Raw genomic sequence first — 22897 nt, forward strand, 5'->3', positions numbered from 1 at the left:
ATATCTGCTTAATCTATTTTAGGTCACATCTACCCTAGATGGTACATGTTGTTACTGCCATTAAAAATGGCAGGGGGGTCAATTTGCTATCTCCATTTCTTCTGAGACAGCTCAAAGCTTTGAGTTTCCTCTGACATGGAGGAAAAAAAAATGAAGTGATTTCATCATAATTAACTAGACAATTTTTTTAGGCTATTGCCAGTAACAAAGGAACTTGGACTCCTGCTGAGACAATATTACATTTTCATTCCAAAGACTTTCTACTTAAGTCTCAAATCATTTGAGGTCATCTTGTTACTTGTGCCAGCGGACTATGTAAAAGGCACATGGGCAGAAATACATAGTATTTCCTTATTATGACCATGGATTCAGAAATGCAAAGAAAGGGACATCACTGCTTTAGTTTTGATACCAGTTGTGTGCATCGCATCACAGAGTTCCAAATAAAAAGTCCTCACATAATCCCTTAGAGTTGAGAGACTCCAGTTTTAGGGGTTTCCAATCATATTCTCATCTTGGGTAAAAGATAACCATTGGTTATGCTTTTATAATCCAATACCGGGCAGGTTCCACAGAGCATCTTCACATGACAAAGAACAAGTTTGAAGACTTACTCGGGACCACAGAAAAACATTCTCCCAGGCTGGAAAGGCTCTGCTGCCACAAAACATAAAATTACCTCTGATATGACTTAAGCAGGAAACAAATTCATTACCCAAGTGTCATCCTTATCTTATTTTTTAGTTAAAAGGAAAATATCCTATATTTCCCCATTAAGGATAATTTTAGTTATAGGTTTTTCGTAGGTATCCTTTATTAGACTAAGAATATTTCCTTCTATTGCTAGTTTGCTGAAAGATTTAAAAAAAAATCATAATAGACTTTGAGTTTATAAAAGGAGAGATTTAAAGTTTTGTTTTTTTATATTTAGGTCTTTATTCTACATTAAATTAACCTATGCATGCTGTGATATCGACAGTTGTCCTAGAACCATTTATTGAGTAGTCTAGCCTTATCCATTATGAAGATTCCACTGCCATATGAAATTTCCATATATGCATAGATGCTGTTCCATGGGCTATTAGCCTGTCCTTGCACAAGCGCTACACCATTTTAATTACAGATTCTTTTTGACTAACAAAGGATTCATGTCATGATAAACTCACCATAAACTGAAACTATCATAAGTCAAAAATGCAATTAATACTCCTAACCTACTGAACACCATAGCTTAGCCTAGCCTTCCTTAAGTGTAATCAGAACACTACCATTGGACTATAGTTGGGCAATTATGTTGATTTTTCATCTCAAGAGTAATTACCTTCCTCTTCTCAGTAGAAGCAAGGAGACAAATGGGCATTTTGTAGCCATGATGGGAAGTGAAAACACAAGATTCAAATAACACCAGCAACATAAGATCCTGTAGAGTATCAGTAGTTTACCCTCATGTTCTCATGGCTGACTTGAAGCTGTGGCTCACAGCCCCTGCCCAGCATCAGGAGAGTATTGTACTGCATATGGTTATTCCAGGAAAAGGTTAAAGTTCAAGTTCAATGTTTTGTTTCTACCAAACGTGTTCCACTTTCACTGGTAAAGTCAGGGACTTGTCTGTATTATGACTTTACAATGTCTTGATATCTGAAAGTCACTGGCCACCTCTCCTCCCCAAACTTTCCCATCTTCTCCTGCAAAATTGTTTTGGCTACCTGTTCCAGTGCATCTTACTTGTGATTTTAAAATCAGTTTGTCATTTGTCATGGAAATCTTTGAGGGGATTTTACTTCATTGCATTAATGGATTAATTTAGAAAAATTGACATTTGCTATATCAAGTTGTCCCATCCTTAAACAAGGTTGATTGCTTTATTTGCTTATTTTTATTTAATTACTTTTCAACAACGTTTTGTTATTTATTTCCAAAACTCACACATCTTTTTCTCCAGGTCTCTTTTTTGTTACTTTAATATTTCTAATGTTACATTTTAATTTTGTTATTACTGGTGTACAGGAAAACAACTGGTTTCTATAAGTTTATCTTTTTTTCAGCAACTTCATTGAAATTTCTCTTATTCTGTCCCAAGAATTGACAAGAGAGTTTTTAGATTTTCTGCTATAGGGAGTCATATTTCTTAGAAATAATAATTGTTGTCACTTTCTTTCTGATTCTCATAATCAGAATTATAAAGTGCCATAGTAAATTGAAGTAGATTTAGTGGCATTCTTGTCTATTTCCAACTTTTAAAAAGTACTTCTAATGTTTCATATATATATATATATATATATATATATATATCGGGCCTAAACCAACAGTCAGACATCCCCCAAGGGATCCCTGATTGAAGAGGGTGCAGGCTGGGCTGAGGGAATCCCCACTCCCCCCAGTGCACGAATTTCATGCAGCAGGCCATTAGTAAGTAAAGAAAAAGGAAATCTTTCTGGTGTCCCTAAGGCTGTTGGCAGGGTATATATACAACAAACACTTGCAGAGCAGAGAACTTACTACTCAGAGACAGCAAGATCACTTCTGATTTGAAGCTCAAAGTTTGATGTGCTCATGTGAGTGATGGTGGAGTTTACAGACATATCTGTCCTAAAAAATCTAAACCCTGAAATATGTAGTCCCAGTTTTTTAGGACCAATTATCATTTATTTTATAATAATTTTTGTTGTGCTAGATCAAATAAACCGAATCATTTGTTTATTTCAAATACTTGCAGTGAATTAGAAAATATTTTGCATTTCAAAAGATTTTTTTTCTTTTGTCATTGAAAGTGCATTTCAAGACAGGAAGAAAAACCACAAAATACTCAAATACATGACCTAAGTTTTTGGCAGCTACAAAGAGACAATTTAATTTTTTTTTTTTCATATATCAGTTACTTACAAGTCTAACTATCAATGGACTTAAAATGTGTGTGGTTTATAAATGTTTTTAATTCCTATAAAATCTGTTCCAAATATATAACCAAGGTGGTTAAAAAAAATCATAATTGCTTTTCTGGGCTTTGAGCGAATTTAATACGTATAAAGTGAAATTAGCATTCAATCCCGTGACCAAGAGAATGATACTGACTAGCAATATCAATGACAAATCTTTAGATGTGGCACAGGGAGGGTGATAAACTTCCACTGCCGTGGCTGGGGTTCATACATATCTGGACACCTGATAGACCACTGGGGTAGCTGGTCAGATGTCTGTGTGTGTGTGTGTGTGTGTGTGTGTGTGTGTGTGTGTGTGTGAGGGTGGGGGTCCTAAAAACTCTGCTTAGGAATGTTTCGTACAATAAACAGAAACTCAGTCCTTGGTGGGTGATAGGTATTTTGAGAACTGGAGAACTAATATTTTTGCTAGCCCAGCTCTTGGGTCCATAGTGGAGCCCAGAAAAGAGACAGTTTTAGACAAAACAGCACTGTCTGTTGACCAGTCTATAGACTTGGTCACACAGCTTGGTACTGAGAGCCAAAAAGCCCTGCTCTGGGGCCTCTCCACCAAATAGTGACACCCAAGGAGAAAGATGGCTGATCTCCCCATCCTGCCACATGGAATTAGTGGGCTGGGGGCTGTGCCTCCTGACCTTTTAGAGGAGCAGCACAAAAGGACAGTCAGGCAGGGCAGTGTGGAATGGAGGCTGTTCCTGGGGCCTTGAGGGCAGCAGCCACAGAGTTTGCTGGGCTCAGGGTGGTGGTGGTGGACACCACCACAGCAGGCCCTGTCAGGAAGCATGGAGAGGACAGCAGCAGAGGCTTGTGGTCTGGCTGGGCACCGCAGGAAGAGAACACATTTAGAACTCCCTTGGGGACTCTGGGAAATACTTTTTCTAGAAGCATTTTGCAGGGGGTTGACATTCAACATGAACATGTAGGAAGGGACATGTAGGCCAAGATACTCATGGACCTCACACAGTTTTATTAATGGGTACTGGGGACAATTTGGTGCGTATCAAATAATACCATGTACTCTTCTCTTATCCCAAATTAAAAACAAACATGGTTTCTGATAGATCTGAAAGCAAAGGAAAAAAACACAAGACAAAGACAATATTTTGACTGGACTAACCTTGATCTCTTTCATTCAAATGTAAAACGGTTAACAGTGGTGTCCTGGTTTGAGTTTTTGTGATAGCATTTAACACAAATCAACCTCCAATAACGTTCACATTTAAGAAGTCTTTACACATTTCCTGGTGTATTTTAGCTAACATTTCTTGCTTTTGGAAACCAAAGGAAGAAGAGGTTTTCCATCTGTCACCGAGAACAGTACAGACAGACAGGCTTAGCCTGGTTGGTAGATGGACAAGGTGAGCAGAAGCATAGAAAACAGTTCTCCAAACTGAGAAATGTAGAGATGGAAGCATACAATGTATCTAATGAGCCCAAATAATTCATCTGCCCAGTGAAGAGACACAGATGCAGCCAGCCCACTTAACCTTACCCATGTTCACAAGTCAACTAGTGGTAAAGCAAGGACTCTAAGGAACCTCTCAGTGCTCTAGGTCTCACTTTCCACACACTGAAAACAGACTCCTAACACATGTCCCCAAGCTCAGCCGTCACACCATACCTTGGAGTATGCTCTTCACTATAACTTCTGTGTGATCAGCCAGGAGATCCGCCTTGGTGATGGCAGCCAGGGACAAGTAGTTGGACATATTTCTGCACAGTTCCTTGTTGCTTCTGTGGAGGAATTTCACCGCAATGGGGATGGCTAGTGCCATCACAGGGGGCCGGTTGTAATTCTGAGGAAATGCAAGAAAACAACATATGGCAAGAGGCTCATTATTTATTTATTCATCCAAGAAATATTTCTTGAGCTAAGCTCTCAAAGTGCAGGCATTAAAACAAAGGCTTCCACCCTGCTTTCATTGAATTTGGGAATTCTTGTCCTTATTAGGGAGACTTAAGGGCAAACAGGCAATATATAGCATAGGCCAGTGGTCGGCAAACTCATTAGTCAACAGAGCCAAATATCAACAGTACAATGATTGAAATTTCTTTTGAGAGCCAAATTTTTTAAACTTAAATGTCTAACACCACTTCTCCAAAATAGACTCTCCCAGGCTGTGGTATTTTGTGGAAGAGCCAGACTCAAGGGGCCAAAGAGCCCCATGTGGCTCGCGAGCCGCAGTTTGCCAACCACAGAAATAGGCTAATGAGAGTCACATTAGGCAAAGTGTAAGGTACTAATCAAGCAAAGAAGGAGAACCTAACCCAGTGTTGCAGGTGGTGTCTGGAAAGACTTCATGGAGGGGGTGATGTCTTAGTTGAGATCTAGTGGATGAATAAGGGATGTCTGGGTGGTGGCAAGAAAAAAGGGTGAACAGAAGGAAAAGCACATCTGGAGGCACAGGGGTGAGAGAGGTTGTGCATTTGGGTAACTGTAAATCGTTCAGTATGGCTGGAGTGTGGTACATGTGGAAAAATTGGGAGGTGAGAGAAGGGACTGCGGAGGTAAACGGGTATAATGATAAAAGGAGTTTCTAATTGATCATTATTAGGATGATCAGGAGTCATTGATGAGAGAGTAACATCAGATTGATGCTGAAGAAATTGCTTTCTAACTGTATCTTAAAAACTGAAGTTTCAGTAAATGAAATTCAGAAGAAAAAAAAATGAATGAACAGAAGACTAAAATATAAAGCAAATTTGATCCTAAAATAATTATCTTCTTGATTTACTTTGTCATTGAACATTAGTATCTTACACATAATAAATTTATCAAATTAATTACCTAATTTGAGAATAATATTTGAAAAATACAAGTTATCGGGTCTAGTAATAATTAATGTCGTTTTTAAACATTCGTTTAAAATCTTGCTTGGCGTTGACTTGTATTGACATAACCTTCAAACACGTGGTATCTACAGAACGTGTGAAGTGCAATTAACAAGTTTTGCTTGAAAAAGTTTGTGTTTGGTTTGGTTTTTGTTGCAAAACTAGGCTAAGAAGATGGCAGATGAAGAGCATATTCGGCACTGCATGCTTTACGAGTTCCAATTAGGAAGAAAAGCAAGTGAGGCTGCAGAAAACATCTGTAGTGCTCTTGGTCAAGATGCAGTTAGCGCCAGAAAATGCCAGTGTTGGTTTGAGAAATTTCGCGAGAGAAATTTTTCGTTAGATGACAAGAGTGGTCGAGGCCGTGTGTCCAATTTTGATCAAGAAGCTCTTCAAGCTCTTTTGGTGCAAAATCCTCAAATTCAATACCCAACAAGAGCTTGCGACAACTTTAAATTGTTCACAAAAAACAATTTCCAATCAATTGCGTGCACTTGGCAAAGTCCAAAAGTTTGGAAAATGGGTTCCTCATGAGTTGACCGACAACAACCGTAATCCTAGAGTCACAATTTGCAGTTCGCTCCTCTCTCGTCAAAACCGTTTGCTGTTTTTAGAGCAAATTGTTACCGGAGATGAAGAATGGGTGCTGCATCTTAATTTGAAAAGGTGGCCTCAATGGTTGGACAAAAATGAGGCTCCGCAGCCCACGCCAAAACCTGACTTGCATGCGAAAAAAGTGAAGTTGTGTGTTTGGTGGAATTTTAAAGGAATTCTTCATTATGAACTTTTACCATCTAACCAAACCATTACAAGTGCAGTGTATAGTGCCCAATTGGAAAGGTTAGCCCAAGCTTTAAGAGAAAAAGAACCCGCGCTGATTAATCGGAAGGGCGTAATTCTTCACCACGATAACGCACGACCGCATACTGCAAGAATCACTGCTGAAAAACTGCGCCAGTTGGAATGGGAAGTTCTCCCTCAACCTGCATATTCTCCTGATATTGCCCCTTCCGATTACCATTTGTTTCGTTCTTTGCAAAACTTTCTTCTTGCAAAAAAATTTAATAATGAAGAATGCCTCAAAAATGCATTGACCGAATTTTTTGCATCAAAATCACAAGAATTTTACAACAGAGGAATTAAAATGCTTCCTGAGAGTTGGGCACAAGTAGTAGAAAACAACGGCAACTATATTGTTGATTAAATTTTGTTGTATTGTTTAAATAAATTCAATTTTAAAAAGTATTAGAAAACGACATTAATTATTACTAGACCTAATATTTTCTTAAAAGTGTATGGTATGTCTTCACTACCATCAACCATTCTGAGCATTCTACCCCTTAGGGTAAATATAAAGCAAAACTTTATATTTATTAATGTCTTTGGGAAGCTGACTTTATATTATATTAGAAATAAAAAGTGGTTGTTTTTCTCAAACTGCTAACATTAAAAGTGCTATATCTTTCCACATTGAATTATCCTCTCTAATACCACCCACAATTCTGGGTTTATGGTAGATGTTTGTCAAATTGAATGACTAATGAAAAACATGTTATAGTTGTCATTGAGAACATAATGTGGTAGGAAAGGAGGAGTGGTGGCATCTTCCCTTTTGCTGGCATCACCCATGGACAGCGATGGTCCAGTGTGAGCCCAGCACCCCTGTGCCATTCATTTTCACAGATGATTGTTTGGACAAATGAGTTGATACACACATCTTAGCAGATGCCAGCTTCTACAGCCACCTTCTCAGGTACTTCTAATGCAGACATTCTGCCCTTGACTTCAAGGATTGTCAAATGACTCAGACTCAGAAATTTACATTTTTCCTGGTCCAAATGATGGGTTCAGGGATGAGCAAGTTATTCAATATAATTAAGGAACCATTAAGGGCTCTGTGAAACAGATTCTATTTTCTGAAGGGTTCAAGGTATTGAGAATGCATAGTGGAGTAGCTGCTACCTTCTTGTGACCTCAGATTTGTTTGACATTCAAGGCAATATGGTCCTATCAGAGAGACAAGTTAAGAAAAACCAGGTCCTGGATGATATCATTTGAGCCCCATGCGTTAGATTGTACCTTTGGCCAGTTCTAGCCCTAAATTTCTTAATGTGAACCAGTTAAGTCTCTTGTGCTTAAGCTTTACTTTCCTCACCCAGTCCCTAGAAACAAAAATAGACCTGCTAAACCCTTAATCTCTTCTTGTAGTTTCACCCATTTTTCAGACTCAAGGGTCAATCTGACTTCTGAACAGAGACAATAGATATTCAACAACATAATCTGACATTCCACCATGAAGTCAGCCATACTGAATACTCTGACACCGTTCCTTGGTTACAAATCATGCCTATATAGCAGTTGCACTTACTGCGTCTCTGTCCTAACGTCTTAAGAGTTCCCAACACTATATAACTATCAAGACCACGGCCAGCAGCCTTACTTCTCTGATACTAGGCTCTTCCTTTATCTAGTGTCTCCCCACTTGGTGAATTTAATTGGGCCTGATTGGGCTAGGTCATACTGGTATGATGGATGAACTATGAGGCCTCCTTGAGAGGCTGGCTGTTCCCCTCATGTTAGCTTTGGAATTCTGGGTGTGTGCATGATCAGCCACACAGAATTCTTGGATCCTCTGACACTAACTTTTATCAAAGGATTTACAAAAGCCTGGTGCATAATCAGTCAGGCCAATATATTCATCCACATAAGGGTGTCTTCCAGGTCACACATAGGGTAACCTTTTTACATTATTGGAAATCAGAAACCAGATTACTAACCAAAATTTTCACTCATGCGCACAAGATCAGATGGGAACAAAGAAAGATACTGAGGGATATTTCATCTAGACCAGTGGTTGGCAAGCTTATCAACCACTGGTCTAGATGAAATATCCCTCAGTATCAACAGAGCGGCAACTGTGGCTCGCAGTTTGCCAACCACTGATCTAGACCATGTGAAACCTAACTAAAATAACATTTCTGCACTATAGCCAAATCACCATCTCTAGTGACTGGAGCTTTCCTGTTCATCAGATTCAATCTCTACCCCCTGGGCAGAGCTGGATAAATGTGCCAAATCAATGATCCTCTGCTGAGCATCCTCTTTTGTTGTTGACTTATCCTTCAGACATGTAGTGTTTAGAAAGGCCAATTTATGTGTCCATTTTCTCATTTATAATATTTTATCCCTGTTTCCTTGAGGTTATATTAATATTACCTCAATTAGAGCATTGGATGTTTTCCAAACATCTCATCTTACTTATATAATTTCTTGGGTTGTCCCCATAGACAGCCAATTTCTCCATTCTGCGTAGACTATTGCTAATTTAACTTTTAGGTGACACATCTTTGTCCCTGTGATGGCCGAACAAAGCCCTCATTTTGAGAGTAGAACATAATCAGACTATTCTTCTCAGAGCTCTCCTATAATGAACTGCAGACCCAAGTCTTCTTTATCTGCTCTGAGTCCTTAGCCAAGGATAATTTGCAGCTAGAGAAGTCCACGTCTTCCATTAGACTCTAATGATTAAAGGATTATGCCCCTAAGCACTTTACCTGCAACTTGCTGAGAAACCACAGTTGGCAGCATTGGGAAGTACAGCTCAGGTGTTTCCAACTAATTGTGAACACAGGCACAGGGAAAGGTCCAGGGAATTCAGTATTATCAGCAACTAACATTTTCGCACCTTGGACATGGACTGACACTTGTCAGCAACAATGAAATAACATGATGTCTTAGCCAATTTGTTCATATTCTTTTTACCACAATTCTAGGCATTCTTGAGGAAAAGAGTGGGGAGCTGTTAAAGTTTTTAAAGCATAGTTCCAAGGGAAATGTATAAAATTCCCTGAAAACTGTATAATATCATTATTTAACACACACACACAAAACAAAACACGCACACACACACACACACACACACACACACACACAAAACAACTTTAATACACTTAATTTTTCTGTTCCTCCCCCTCATAGGTCATCTGGAAACTTCTTAAATGATAGGAGAAGGGAAACATTAAGCAAAGAGCAAATCGTTCGTGTAAACACTAAGAAATTGTGACCAAAGGCTCACAATCTCTAAACAGTGTCTAGACGGTTCCTAATGTATCAAGAAGCCAGGGGCACTGCTGACAGCAACAGGATCTGAGTGAGGAGCTGGGAGGCCAAGATAAGGCTGGCCAGACACAGGCCCTAGGACCTGACAGGTACTATCCAACCTCCTTCCGACAGCTGAGCTTTGCTCTCAGGTGAAGCAAAAGGAGTTGCTAAAGCAGTCGATCGCAGGCCCTTGAAATGGTTTTATCACTAAGATTCTTTGGAGCACAGGAATGCTAATGGCTCACATGCCAAGAAAGGCCTATGAATACTCAGACAAATAAACCACTTTAGCAGCAGCTGTTAATGCCAGAGCCTACGCTAGATCTTGCCCCTCAGTGCAGATGAGAGCAGGCTGGTATGTGTATCATCTTACACACAACTCAGTGTCCAGTACTCAGGGAATAGAGTTAGTGAAATTCAGAGTAGAAATAAAGACACGTTCATGGGGACAGTTATATCTGCCTGGAGAAGCAAAACAAGAGGCCCTTGTTCTACAGATGCCAAGAATTGTATTTCCTAACTAGATTAGCACAAATTTGAGCTTTTGGTGGCGATTTTCCTCTTGAAAATGTACTTTGGGAACATTTCCCAGTGTTTTAAGATTGAAAAGAATAAAGCTAAGTAGAAGAGATATTTATCTGAAATGATAGCAACCGAAAAGCTCTTTGGCCTTGAATTCAAGTAGGAGCCGTAAAAGAACAGTCCCAAGAAATAGCAAACATCATTTATTAAAATAGTTATTTTATGGTTGTTCATCCGGCATCAATGATTAGTCAAACTAAATTTGAATTTACATTAAAAAATGCTTGGCCATTAGTAGCACAGCCTTGTTAAATCTAGATGGCACATACGCCTAGTATATTTTCTGACACACAATGAGAGCGGGTCTCAGGAACCTGGGGAGGGTGGATGTCCCAGTCTCCTTTCATTTCATGCCACTGTTTCATGTGGCACTAATTGAGAAATAAGTACCATGGCCCACTCTGAAGGAAGGGCAGTTGGTATGGAAGCCTGGCAACTGCCATGTCTCTTAAACTATTTGTTCATTTGTTCATTCACTCATTCATTTAAAAAATATTATTTTGAGCACAGACTATGTGCCATTCACTTGTCGTAGGTGCTGAGACTACATTAGTGAATAAAGCAGAACTTATCTTTTGGGGAGGGGGACCTAGGCAATGAACAAAGGCTAAAACAAATAATTAAATTAACAGCCTTTTAGAAGGTGCTGTTTTAGAGTCTTCTGCAGATGATGCGTATGATGACACCAAAGTCAATACTCATGCAGCACTTTCTGTGTCCTAAAGATTTTATGTCTGTTTTTTTTAAATGTCTACTCATTTAATCCTCACAACAAACTTATGTTGCAATTACTCTCATCATCTGCATTTCACCGATGATACAATGAAGGACAAAAAATAATAATTTGCTCAAGATCACACTGCAAGTAAATGGTGGAGCTGGGTTGCCTATTGGATAAACTTCTAAACCAGCATAACCAGTCCTGCCCTAAGAGTTGCATTGGAAATGCTCTCAAAACTATCCAAAGCATTTTGCATGCAATGCCAATCAGGGACGAATTTTGAATCTTCACACAACATAACTAAGAAGAAATAAGACAACTGACATGTGGAATCAAAGAGAATGGTCAGTGGGGTTCTCCTAAAGAGAACAGTAAGATTTGGGGGGTTATTCAGATTCTAACAGTAAGATTTGGGGGTTATTCAGATTCTTCCCTCCAGATAACAATCTGGAGGGGAGCAATCTTCCTCTCCATAAGGCTCATCAACAGTGTGAACAAAGATGAGAGAGATGAAATACAGAGCTAACTTGACAACAGCTCTGCTTAAGAGATTTGCTTGGAGAAGAGGCTGTAACTGCTCTAGAATCTCATTCTAGCACATCAGCCATGGCAATGGTTATAATCTCCCTGAGGTGCATTTTAATTTTTTTCAACCCTCTCCAGATTTGGATTTATCCAAGAATCTAATGTGGAGGGTGTCTTCCCCTTCATGACTTTTCAAGGGGCAAAGAAATAGGCATTGGCCAATCCTATATAAAAACAAGGTCATAGAAATCTGGTTTGAAATAGGCACTTCCAGAGAGTGGCTAGACCACACAGGGAGGTGGCTTTTATAATAAAAGATGTTCTTTGGGAGCAACAAAGTTGTTATGCCCATCTTACAGTTGGCAGCACAGAGGTTTAGAGAGATAAAATAAGTTTTCTCTCATTTATGTAAGACCACGAGCATCTGACTCTAAGGCCTTTAAGCTCTAAGGCTCTTTGCTATTCTACCTCTCAGCATCTCCTAAAGCTGTGGTCAGCAAACTGAGGCTCAAGAGCCACATACGGTTCTTTGGCCCCTTGAGTGTGGCTTTTCCACAAAATACCATGGTCTGGGCAAGTCTATTTTGAAGAAGTGGCATTAGAAGAAGTTTAAGGTAAAAAAATTTGGCTCTCAAAAGAAATTTTGATCGTTGTACTGTTGATATTTGGCTCTGTTACTAATGAATTTGCTGACCACTGTCCTAAGGGAATCAGAATTTCAATCTGGAAGGTGATCTGGTTCATCTTTTATTTTCTAGATGACAGATTGAGAGCCTTGACTAAGGACTCAGGGTGGGTTGGTAAAAGCGTATCACCCAAGGCAAGAGAGAGCAGAACCCAGAAATACATGCTACACAACTGTACGAATTTTATATTGAGGAATGTCTAAAAGGTGAGTTATGAGTTGGTCCGAAGGCTGTGGGTTATTGTTAAGCTAAAAGGCTAGTTCTGGAATTTTATATCATTTTAAGGTTAATGTGGCAAATTCATAAATTTAGGGACAAAGAAAACGAATTTGATTCAGGGGTTGGCCAAAGTAGGTGGACAGTTGTGAATGTACAAAACACAGAGTTTGTTCTTCTATTGATATTATTACTTACTAATTATTGTACTACTTATTTGTACAATCCAGTTTTTTCCACCCCCTATAATACCTATTAAAAGAGGAATAAAAATTGGTCCTTTGGGGAAGATAGGAACAAGATCGAAAAAGGCAATTTTGGGAAAAATAAGACAGAAAGTTTTTGTGTGTGAGTGAACATATTTAAATTTGAAATGACAATGAAATGGCCAGAAAAACAAAAAAACAAAAAACAAGTGAAATAGTTAAGCACATGGAAAGAACTGGTGGGCCCTCGCCTGCTGCAGGGATTGCTTGTTTGGGGAGATGAAGTGGATGGAGAGAAAAATCACTCTTTTTTTTTATTATTGTTGTGAAAGCTAAAAATTGTAAGGCTGTCTTTTTGAAAGTTGATTTACTCTTTATTTTACTGAAACACACACACACACACACACAGACACACACACACACACAGACACACACACACACACACACACACACACACACACACACATCCCAGAACAGAAAATGAGTCATTTGGATTTATACATGGTTCCCACAAGAACCCAAATTACAAGTAGGATAAAAATCATATTTTTGGCATTCATTGAAGGCCAAATAGTTCTCCAAAATTGGATGAACGCTAACTGCCAGTGCTGTCACCACAGTCTTGCTTTGCTTCCTGGGCTGACTTTCTGGGGTCACATCCCCAGGAATGGCCTGGACAAATCATGACCTTTGCTGAAAGGCAAATCTGCCTTTAGGTTCCCCGCTGCCCTTTACAAAGCCTTCTGCCTCGTTGGAGGGCACATCCAGGACACCCTGTCCCCACACTGTCTTTACAGGCTGGTATCTCTTGTCCCTCTCAACCACGAGGCCTATCCCTTTGTTCTTCTCTTTATCGCTTTCCCAAAATATCAGTGCTTGTCCTTGGGTCCCTACGCTCAACAATCTTATAAACTCATTTACAGAGTCACTGAGTAATTGACCAGCAGTGAGTTCGGCATTTTTATTTCTCAGAAGCATTTGCTTCCTCTTTCCCATCCTACCCCCAACTTTGAAGTAGAAGATCTAACCCCTTACCCAGAATGAAACATTTTTTTTTTTATTAGAATTTAAGGGAACTTTGAAGGGAAGTCTGCTCTTCCAACCAGCACAAGCTGTTTTTTTCTTCTTCTTTTTTTTCCTGCTTGGAATGTCCTCTCACTCCACCTTTTCTATTTGGTGAAACTCCTGCTTATTGTCCATAACCCTTTCCAAACGTGATCTCCATGCAGAAAATCTTCCTGTCTCTCTAGAACTGGTGACCCCAGGAGCCACTACCCATATCAAGCTTCTGAGCACCTGAAAGGGGAGTCCTCCAAAGTAAGACGTGCTAAAACACAGATCGGATTTATAACACTTAGCATAGAAAAGTAAACTGCCTCACCATTATTTATATTGATTGCATACTGAAATAATATTTTGGATATATTGAGTTAAGGAAAATATATTATCAAATCAATGTCATGTGTTTCCTTGTACTTCTTTTTAATGTGGCCACTAGAAAATTTCCAGTGCATCAGTGGCTCATGTTTGTGGCCTGCATTTGGTTTCTGTTGGGTGGCACTGTGCTAGTGTCTATGGTTTAGAAATGGCAGTGGGAGCTGAAAAATGCAGCTGCTTTCTGTGCGAATAACCTTGGAGTGGCACTTTGGAGTAAAATAATATGTTTCTGATGTATGTCAATAACATATTCAAGGTAACCAAATATTCAATCTTTGTTATTATATCCAAGCAATATTAATCTCTCATTATACACGAAATTCCCATTTCCTCTCCTCCCACCCCTAACTCTAAAGATAAAAAAGACAAACCATCAGAAACAAAAACAAAACAAAAAAACACCAGAAAAACCAGTGTGATAGTGTGTGTAGAGTCTTTTGTTCAGTTCACCAGCCCCTAGATTGAATGTGAAATATGAAATATGCTCCAATTAAGCATAGACAACTGTGAGAAAAAGTAGAAGAAGGAATGAAACTAATAGTAGCTGCTACACACAGTGCTAGACACTTTAACACAATGAGATGTTCTTGAACCGTGCTTAGTGGAACCAAAGTTCTGAGGGCTACTCATATACATTATGTTTGGGTAGGGTTAGGGAGAAAGTTTCATGGTTGAATCACAGTGGAAAAGGCTGTACTAATCCATTAACCAGATTTCTTTATTGCAGGACTTTCTGAAGACTTTAATATACTATGAAGCATATGGTAGCTCAAAAGGGAAAGATTGAATTCAGTGTTTACCAACTTATTTGATCAATAATTCTCTTTTGAGGAGCATCCATCAACATCACTGGTTGGTAAAATGTGTCATAGACAATGTTGCTTCATCTGCATTTTACGGGGGGAAATTGTGGCTTAGAAAGTTAAGTATCTTGCCCAACATTTCCATCTCACATAATTGTTTTGTGGCTGAGCCAAAATTCCAAGTTGATATTTATGCCAGAAGAGAGAATTTGAATATTATTATGAATAATTAAAATAAACTGATGAACAAAATAGATCTAGAGATGTAGAAGCATGGAACAGACTGATGAATCTCAGGGGGAAGGCCAGGAGGGGGTGGAGGGATGGGAAGAGATTAACCGAAGAACTGGTATGCATATGTGCATAATCCATGGACATAGACAATAGTGTGGTGAAGGCTTGGAGGTGGGGTGTGCAGAGTGCAGGGAGTCAGTGGAGAAATATGGGGGACATCTGTAATACTTTCAACAATAAAGATAAATAAAAAAAAGAAATACACTTAAAAATGACAATTCTCTCCACATATTCCAAGCTCATTGTCCCTCAACTCAGAGTCCACTCCCTCTTTGGTCTCCTTGGATGAAAGGGGTCTTCTTTTCTGCATTTTCAATATTCCTCATTCAAATCTTAGCACACATTGCTTTATTGTTAGCTTCAGATATGTATGTGTCTTATCTCTCCCAACTCACAGGGGCTTCATAGAACCTTCTTGGTTAATTAATGACCAATCTGTCTGGAGCTTAGTTATTAATGCTTTGCGGTATCTTTTTTTTTTAAATATATTTTATTGATTTTGTACAGAGAGGAAGGGCGAGAGATAGAGATAAAGAGTTAGAAACATCGATGAGAGAGTTATCGATCAGCTGCCTCCTGCACACCCCCTACTGGGGATATGTCCGCAACCAAGGTACATGCCCTTGACCAGAATCGAACCCGGGACCTTTCAGTCCCCAAGCCGACGCTCTATCTATTGAGCCAAACTGGTTTCGGCGCTTTGCGGTATCTTTTGACGGTATCCAAACACTACGGAACACTGGCTCTTGGTTCAGAGCCATCCCATGTTCACCCAAACTGCCAAGCCAGTATCAAATAGGCATGATGTTAAATACCAACGTACCTGTAAAATGCAGCTCATGATATCGGAGGCGATTTTTGCATGGGGGGTGTCTTCGTCTTTCCCGGAGGGTCTCAGGTTGTGCTCCAGGCAGGAGTCCCAGAGCCCTACGAGGGCCTTCGCATGCTTTTCAATGGACTCTGTCTCTCTGATGGCTGTGGTGATTCTTGTGATGCAGATCTCAACCACGGCCTGGTCATTGTTATTGGTTTGATAATCCTATTGGGAAGAAAACCTCCATGTAAATACTATGAAAAATAATCCCTCGAAGGTCTGCCAAATCACATACTGAGTCATTTAGCAAAACAAGGGGGCCACACAGTGTGCCTGGAGGTAAGGCCCGATACCACCAGGACCTCCTTTTTCCGAGTTGGGACTCTTGAGGAAGAGACAGAGTTGGAAACGTGTTCAAATGGAGCAGACCCATGTGTCACAGACGCACAGACAGGGAGCAGTGAGAGTCCAAAGGAACTTAGTTATTCACTCGCAAGTGGGTTTAATCTTCAAGCTATTTCAGTGTCTAAGTCCATTATTTTTTGCTCGGACATTTCAATAACTTGGGTGAAATGTTTCAAGTTACCGTCCAACTTCTCCTCATAAGCTTTCTCTCTCTGTACACAATAGAACACATCATGTCATCTTTCTCTTTTTCAATCCAGATAACTTCCAAATCCAATTTAACTTTTCCCAATGCTGTTGTTCTGTTTTAATTCTCCCTCAACTACCAATCATCTTTATTGAGAAATATAATATGATTCTTCAAAACATCTACATGTGAAAAACAGGCACATTGGTTTAAGTTGGAAAGAGGCATGACTGGCAACTCCATGGTGGACTGACAGAACTGCAAGCATAATAGAACAGTGAGCCATCAGATAGGAAGTGATAGGGCTTTCTATCCCACTGCAAGTTCTAGCTCTAACAACTATTTTATACCATTACCACTGCTGCTGCAGTAATCATCTTATACACAAAGCTATCTTTCTCTTTTTAAAATATATATATACAATATTTTAAGATTTGAGAGAGAGAGAAGAAGGGAGACACACAGAGATAAACATTGATTTGTTGTTCCACTTATTTATGCATTTATTGGTTGAATCTTGTATGTGCCTTGACCAGGATGGGATCAAACCCACAATGTTGGCACATCAGGACAACACTCTACCCAGCAGCCAGCATGAAGCCCTCTCCACAGTCTACATTACTTCTAGCCTAGATTCTCCAGAAGTGGACATTTCTGAGGAAAAGGAGAGGAATATTTTTAATGCTCATGATACACTCTGAGGAATTATTTTCCAGAAAGGTCTTACAGATTTATACTCTCATCAGCTGGGTGGAAACATGCTCTGCCTATTGTAGCTTTGCAAGAGCAAAGTATTCTTAAGTTTTGCTAATGCAACCAGTGAAAAACAATATCTCATTGCTATTTTACTTGGAATTTCCTTGATAGGAAGGGAGATTAAATATTGTGTCATGTTTATTGGCCATTTGTATTTCCTCCTTTAGGAATTGCCCACTGTATCTGATGTCTATTTTTCTTCAGATGACTTCATTAGTTTTGGACCTCCCTTAGAGCAAAATCTTTTTCTATCAAGGATATCAAGCCAACATTTGGCATATTGCTTGCGAATGTGTCTCCATGCTTCAGTATTTTTAGATTTTATTTATTTTTTTGCTGCTATTTATTGACATGCTGAGTATTCAACTCTGTCAATCATTTTGTGGCTTTATTGATTTTCATTTTTTTAAAGGGGAAAGTTAAGTTGTTTAAATTATTAATACTTTTTGAAAATGAAATCCATGGACATGGTACCAAAATTCAAAAGAAACAAAGAAAGAGTTCACAGTGATAAGTAGTCTCCCTCTCACCCCTGTCTCCTTGCCCAAGATCGCCAACTGCTCACATACTTGGCAGAGGCACCCTAAGCACAGGCAAATGTTCCTTTCTTCCTCTGTTACTTCTCTAGCCACTTTTCTTTTTACTTCAAGTTTTCTTATCAAAAGTTTCATAAAATTTCACCCATATTTTTTTTAGATTAAAAATATGTGAAAACATTTAACATTTGATATTTTAAAAATTTATTTCTTAGCTATTCATTTAACTCTTAAATCTATTTCATATTTATGGAAGTAAGCAAATATGCACATTGTCTGAAAAGCTAATCAAGTTCTCCCAACATTGTTTACTGAATAATCATTTTCAATAATTGTTTCATATACATTAGGTTCATTTCAAGGAAGCCTTTTTGTTCCATTTCTCAATTCTTTTACAATACTCATTTAGCTATTTTCTTCATCTAAGCTTCACAAACTTTTACATGTTTACTGGTGTATTTTATGTTTTTATAGTTGCTGTTAGCAAAATCTTTGTTTTTTCCTCATTAGAACTTTTAGTTATTGCTGATTAAGTCAACCTACAGTTGTTTCTTTGTATTTATTTTGTACCCAAATGATTAGCCCCACTCTTAATAATTTTGATAACTTTTCAAATCATTCTCATGGTTTTTTGAAAATATTTTTGTATTATAACTATATCTCATATATCTCATGGTATATAGTGTCAGCTACAATTTCCTAAGCTATTTCAAACAAAAGAGATAAGAGCAAGAATATGGTTTAGTTTCTTGTTTATATTTCCTTATTTTTTATATAAAATTTTATGGCCAAAAGCAAGAAATTGCAAAATGTTTTATTTATTTTTAAATGCTTTATATCATATAGAATAATAATGTTTAGTATATGATAATAAAAGAAAAAATTCTCCAAGGAAAAAATAGCAACCCTAAACTTATATGGAGATAATTATAAAGCTTTCAGATTCATAAAGTAATCTTGCCAAAAGTACAAGGAGAAATTAATAATATTATAGTGGGAAATTTTAAAACATCTCTCTTATTAGTTGACATTTCAAGCAAACATAAATCTATTTAAGATATAATAAATTTGACCAATAAGATTAACAAGAATGTTTAAAATCAAAATACTTTCTATTTTTAAAGTTTATTTGTTGAATAAATAGAAAAAATATAGACAAATTATTAGTATTAATAAGAGCCCTGAATGAGTCTACTGGATACAAGAGCACTACACAAATGCCATTTCTGTTATAATCACCTTAAAATATACTTATGAAATACAATTTTTAAAAAGGATGCCATTTATAATCTCAGCTAAAAATATTATACTTATAAATTTAAAAAAGATGTGTAAGCCTCTTAAGATTCTTAAGAAAATAAACTTTATTGAAAGATTCTTAAGAAATGCTAAATAATTGGGTAGATATACAAGATCTACAGATAAGAAGATTATGCCATAAAGATATTAATCTTGTTTAAATTAATCTATAGACAAAGAAATTCCAATCAAGGTATGACAGAATCAATCATGAAACTTGACAAAATTGTTAAAAAAACAAAACCAAATCAAAGCAATTTTAAAGAAGGGATTGGAATACTTGTCCTACCAGATATTAATATTTATTATAATAAAAAGTGAAATGCAAGCTACATTTGGAGTAAGAGAAGCATAAGTGACAAAGGATTAGTATAAGAATATAAAAAAGTCCCTCAAATTAATAAGAAAAACTACATATTTTTAAATTTCAATAGAAAAATGAGAAGAAAAACAAAGCTCAATCATAAATAAGTGCTTGATGGAGAGGGAAAGCCAAATGACAAATCGCAAATAAAGTTATTTTTTAAATGATAACTACACTAATAATGAGGGGATTGCAACTTTTAATGATAATCAGACTCTCTGTTTCACTTAAATTGACAAAAACTTAAAAAATCTCCTAAAAGCAAGCGCTGGTGAGGCACTGGAACTCTTATTCATGGCTAATGGGAGTGTAAATTGATGTAACCACTTTGGAGATCAATTTGGTGGGACATCAGAAAGTTGAAAACATTCAAAACCTCCAAACCAGTGGTTTCATCCCGAGTTGTGTACACTAGACATACTTGTACACTTGCCAAATTTGCTAACCATAAGAATGTTCACTGTAGCCCTGTTTAGATAATAAAAGTCCATCAAACAAAGAATGGATAAACAAACTGTGGCACAGCCATGCAGTGGAATTCTCTATCCCACTGAAAACAAATGAATTGGATCTTCATGCAGTGACATAGCTAAACCTCAAAAACATAATGTTGAGCTTGTAATTGTATTTATATAAAGTTTAAAAACATGAAATATAATACTATAAGTGATTTTTGAATCATGACCATGTAGCAAACAGATAAAAGCATGCACAAATAAATACCACAATCAGGATATTTATTACCTTTGGGAGGAAAGGGAGGAGAAATGGATTAGAGGTTATTATGCGAGTGATTTTAAATGTTATCTAATTACTTAAATTGGGTGATTTTTGAGTGCCTAACATTTTTTATTGCTATAAAATATTAAAGAGAACTGGAAGGTGGTGGAACAATTAGGCAGGCCTGGGTGAACATCACGGGAAAGGTGGGGGTAGGGCGGGGAAGGAGATGAATGGGTAAGGAGACAATCTCATCTGAAATAGTCTGGGAGGAGAGCCAAGGTAGCAGAAGTATAGTAATTATTAGGTAAAGGTATCCCAGAAAAGACTAGAAATGAAAGGACGAAGCTTAAAGTCATATTGGAGAGAATTTTTACTGCAAAGTTACACTTTCAAATCAAATAATAAGGACAAAATAGTTTCCATTAGTGTTTTGGAGAGCATGAACTACAAAAAGAGGGCATGAACTACAGAATAGAATCTAGTAAGTTCCAATTATTTTGTGAGTGACTTTAGAAAAAGAAATGGAGTCTTGCTTACTGAGTTTTCAGATCTATAAAGCTAAGAATGTAACTAATATATTGGACAGAATCATGATTTTTATTTATTTATTTATTTATTTATTTATTTATTTAAAAATTTTTTGTAAATCCTCACCAGAGGATACTTTTCCATTGAAATTTTTTAATTGATTCCAGAGAGGGAGAGAGAGAGAGAAACATCAATGATGAGAATCATTGATTGGCTGCTTCTTGCACGTCCCATATTAGGGATTAAACCTGCAACCTAGGCATGTGCCCTGACCAGGAATCAAACCAGTACATTCTGGTTAACAGGTCGACGCTCAACCACTGAGCCATGCCAGCTGGGCTCCATTGACTTTTTAGGGAGAGTGGAAGAGAGAGGCAAAGGCAGAGAGAAACACATCAATTGGTTGCTCCTACATGAGCCCTGATCAGGGCCCTGGCCAGGGAGAAGCCTGCAACCAAGGTATGTGCCCTTGACCAGAACTGAACCCGGGACCCTTTAGTCTGCAGGCCGATATTCTATCCACGGAGACAAACCAGCTAAGGCTTGTGAGTGACTCTAGAAGAAGGATTGGAGGCTTGCTTACTGAGTTTTCAGATCTACAAAGCTGGGAATGTAACTAGTATACTGGACAAGAATCATGAATTTTAGAAAGGTATGGATATCCTGGAAGAAGGGCCTGAAAACACGCATATTTATTTATTTACTTACTTATTTTATATTTTATTGTTTTTCCACAGAGAAGAAGGGAGAGGTATAGAGAGCTAGAAACGTCGATGAGAGAGAAACATCTACCAGCTGCTTCCTACACACCCCCCACTGGGGATGTGCCCGCAACCAATGTACATGCCCTTGATCGGAATCGAACCTGGGACCTTTCAGTCCGCAGACCGATGCTCTATTCACTGAGCAAAACCGGTCTCGGCTGAAAACACGCATATTATTGCAATGGTTCAAAATGTGACATAATTCACTTACATTTTGTTTTCAAGTTATCCAATTACAAGTCTTGATTCAATTTGAGAATTTTGGCTCATCACAGTATAAATGTGGCCAACCATGTGATGTTATTATTGAAAAGAAATTTTAGAAATAGAGTGTCTGAATGGTATTAGCAATTGTTCTAAGCAAGTGGTCCAAATATTGGACAATGATACTTTATATTAATAAACTAGGAAGATTCCAGCGGAGTGTAACCAGAATGCTGAGAATTCAGGCAGTACTTAGGAGCTACAATGAGGCATCCTCCAAGAACTAGAAGACAGGATTGTCCTTTGAGAATTAAACAACATCAGCAAAATCCATGCATTTAAGTGGAATTAGCCAGATACTGGGTACACCCAAGATGCTCTATGAGAATGGGTGACTTCACAGGTGAGTGAGATATGATCTCAGGGAGGTAGAAGTAAAATGTAATTATAACAGAGGAGGAAGAAATCTAATCAATAATATTCCTTATCCAGTGGAAGATTGGGTGAATAGACTTGGGAGAGAATAGCATGGAGCACACAAGAATTCTAACTGACACGAGTTTTATTTTACATCGAAAACCAGTAAGTCAGCATTCTAATTTATACTTCTAAGTCTTGCATTTGGATAGCTTGATTTGGATAACATTTCTCGTGTACTGACAAAATTGAGTTTCCAGACCTGAGACTGGAAATGTGAGGTGAGATAGCCTTTCCCTGTCATAGGCCTGCCCCTTCCTTGTCCTAGGAAAACATGAGGGCACTAAGGATGTTTAGCTGGGAAGAGAGAAGCCAGAAGTGAGACTGATACCCATCGTCATATGTGTAAAGTTCTTGTAGGAGCAGACATTAGATTCTTTTGAATGTTGGGGATGTGGGGTGGGGAGGAAGCACAATTGATAGAAAAAAAAACAAAGAATAAGATTTCATCTGGCTGAAAGGAGAAACACACTAACCCTTTGAACAGTAAACAGCTCT

At 38.1% G+C, this 22897-nt stretch overlaps 1 protein-coding gene across 5 annotated transcripts in view; it reads right to left on the reverse strand.

Annotated features, from left to right (window-relative positions):
• Nucleotides 1-22897, reverse strand: part of VEPH1 (ventricular zone expressed PH domain containing 1) — a 191430-nt gene that overhangs the window by 155191 nt on the left and 13342 nt on the right. For 4 of the 5 annotated variants that reach the window (XM_045583630.1, XM_036446347.2, XM_045583632.1 and 1 more), the window contains exons 3-4: nucleotides 16166-16381; nucleotides 4561-4735 (exon numbers count right to left, since the gene is read on the reverse strand). In XM_045583630.1, the coding sequence (XP_045439586.1) occupies nucleotides 4561-4735; nucleotides 16166-16381 (391 nt within the window). The remainder of the gene's footprint in view (nucleotides 1-4560; nucleotides 4736-16165; nucleotides 16382-22897) is intronic. The other variant, XM_045583631.1, reaches the window with a different exon arrangement.

Source organism: Pipistrellus kuhlii, unplaced genomic scaffold, assembly GCF_014108245.1.
Source record: "Pipistrellus kuhlii isolate mPipKuh1 unplaced genomic scaffold, mPipKuh1.p scaffold_m20_p_2, whole genome shotgun sequence".
NCBI classification, from domain to species: Eukaryota; Metazoa; Chordata; class Mammalia; order Chiroptera; family Vespertilionidae; genus Pipistrellus; species Pipistrellus kuhlii.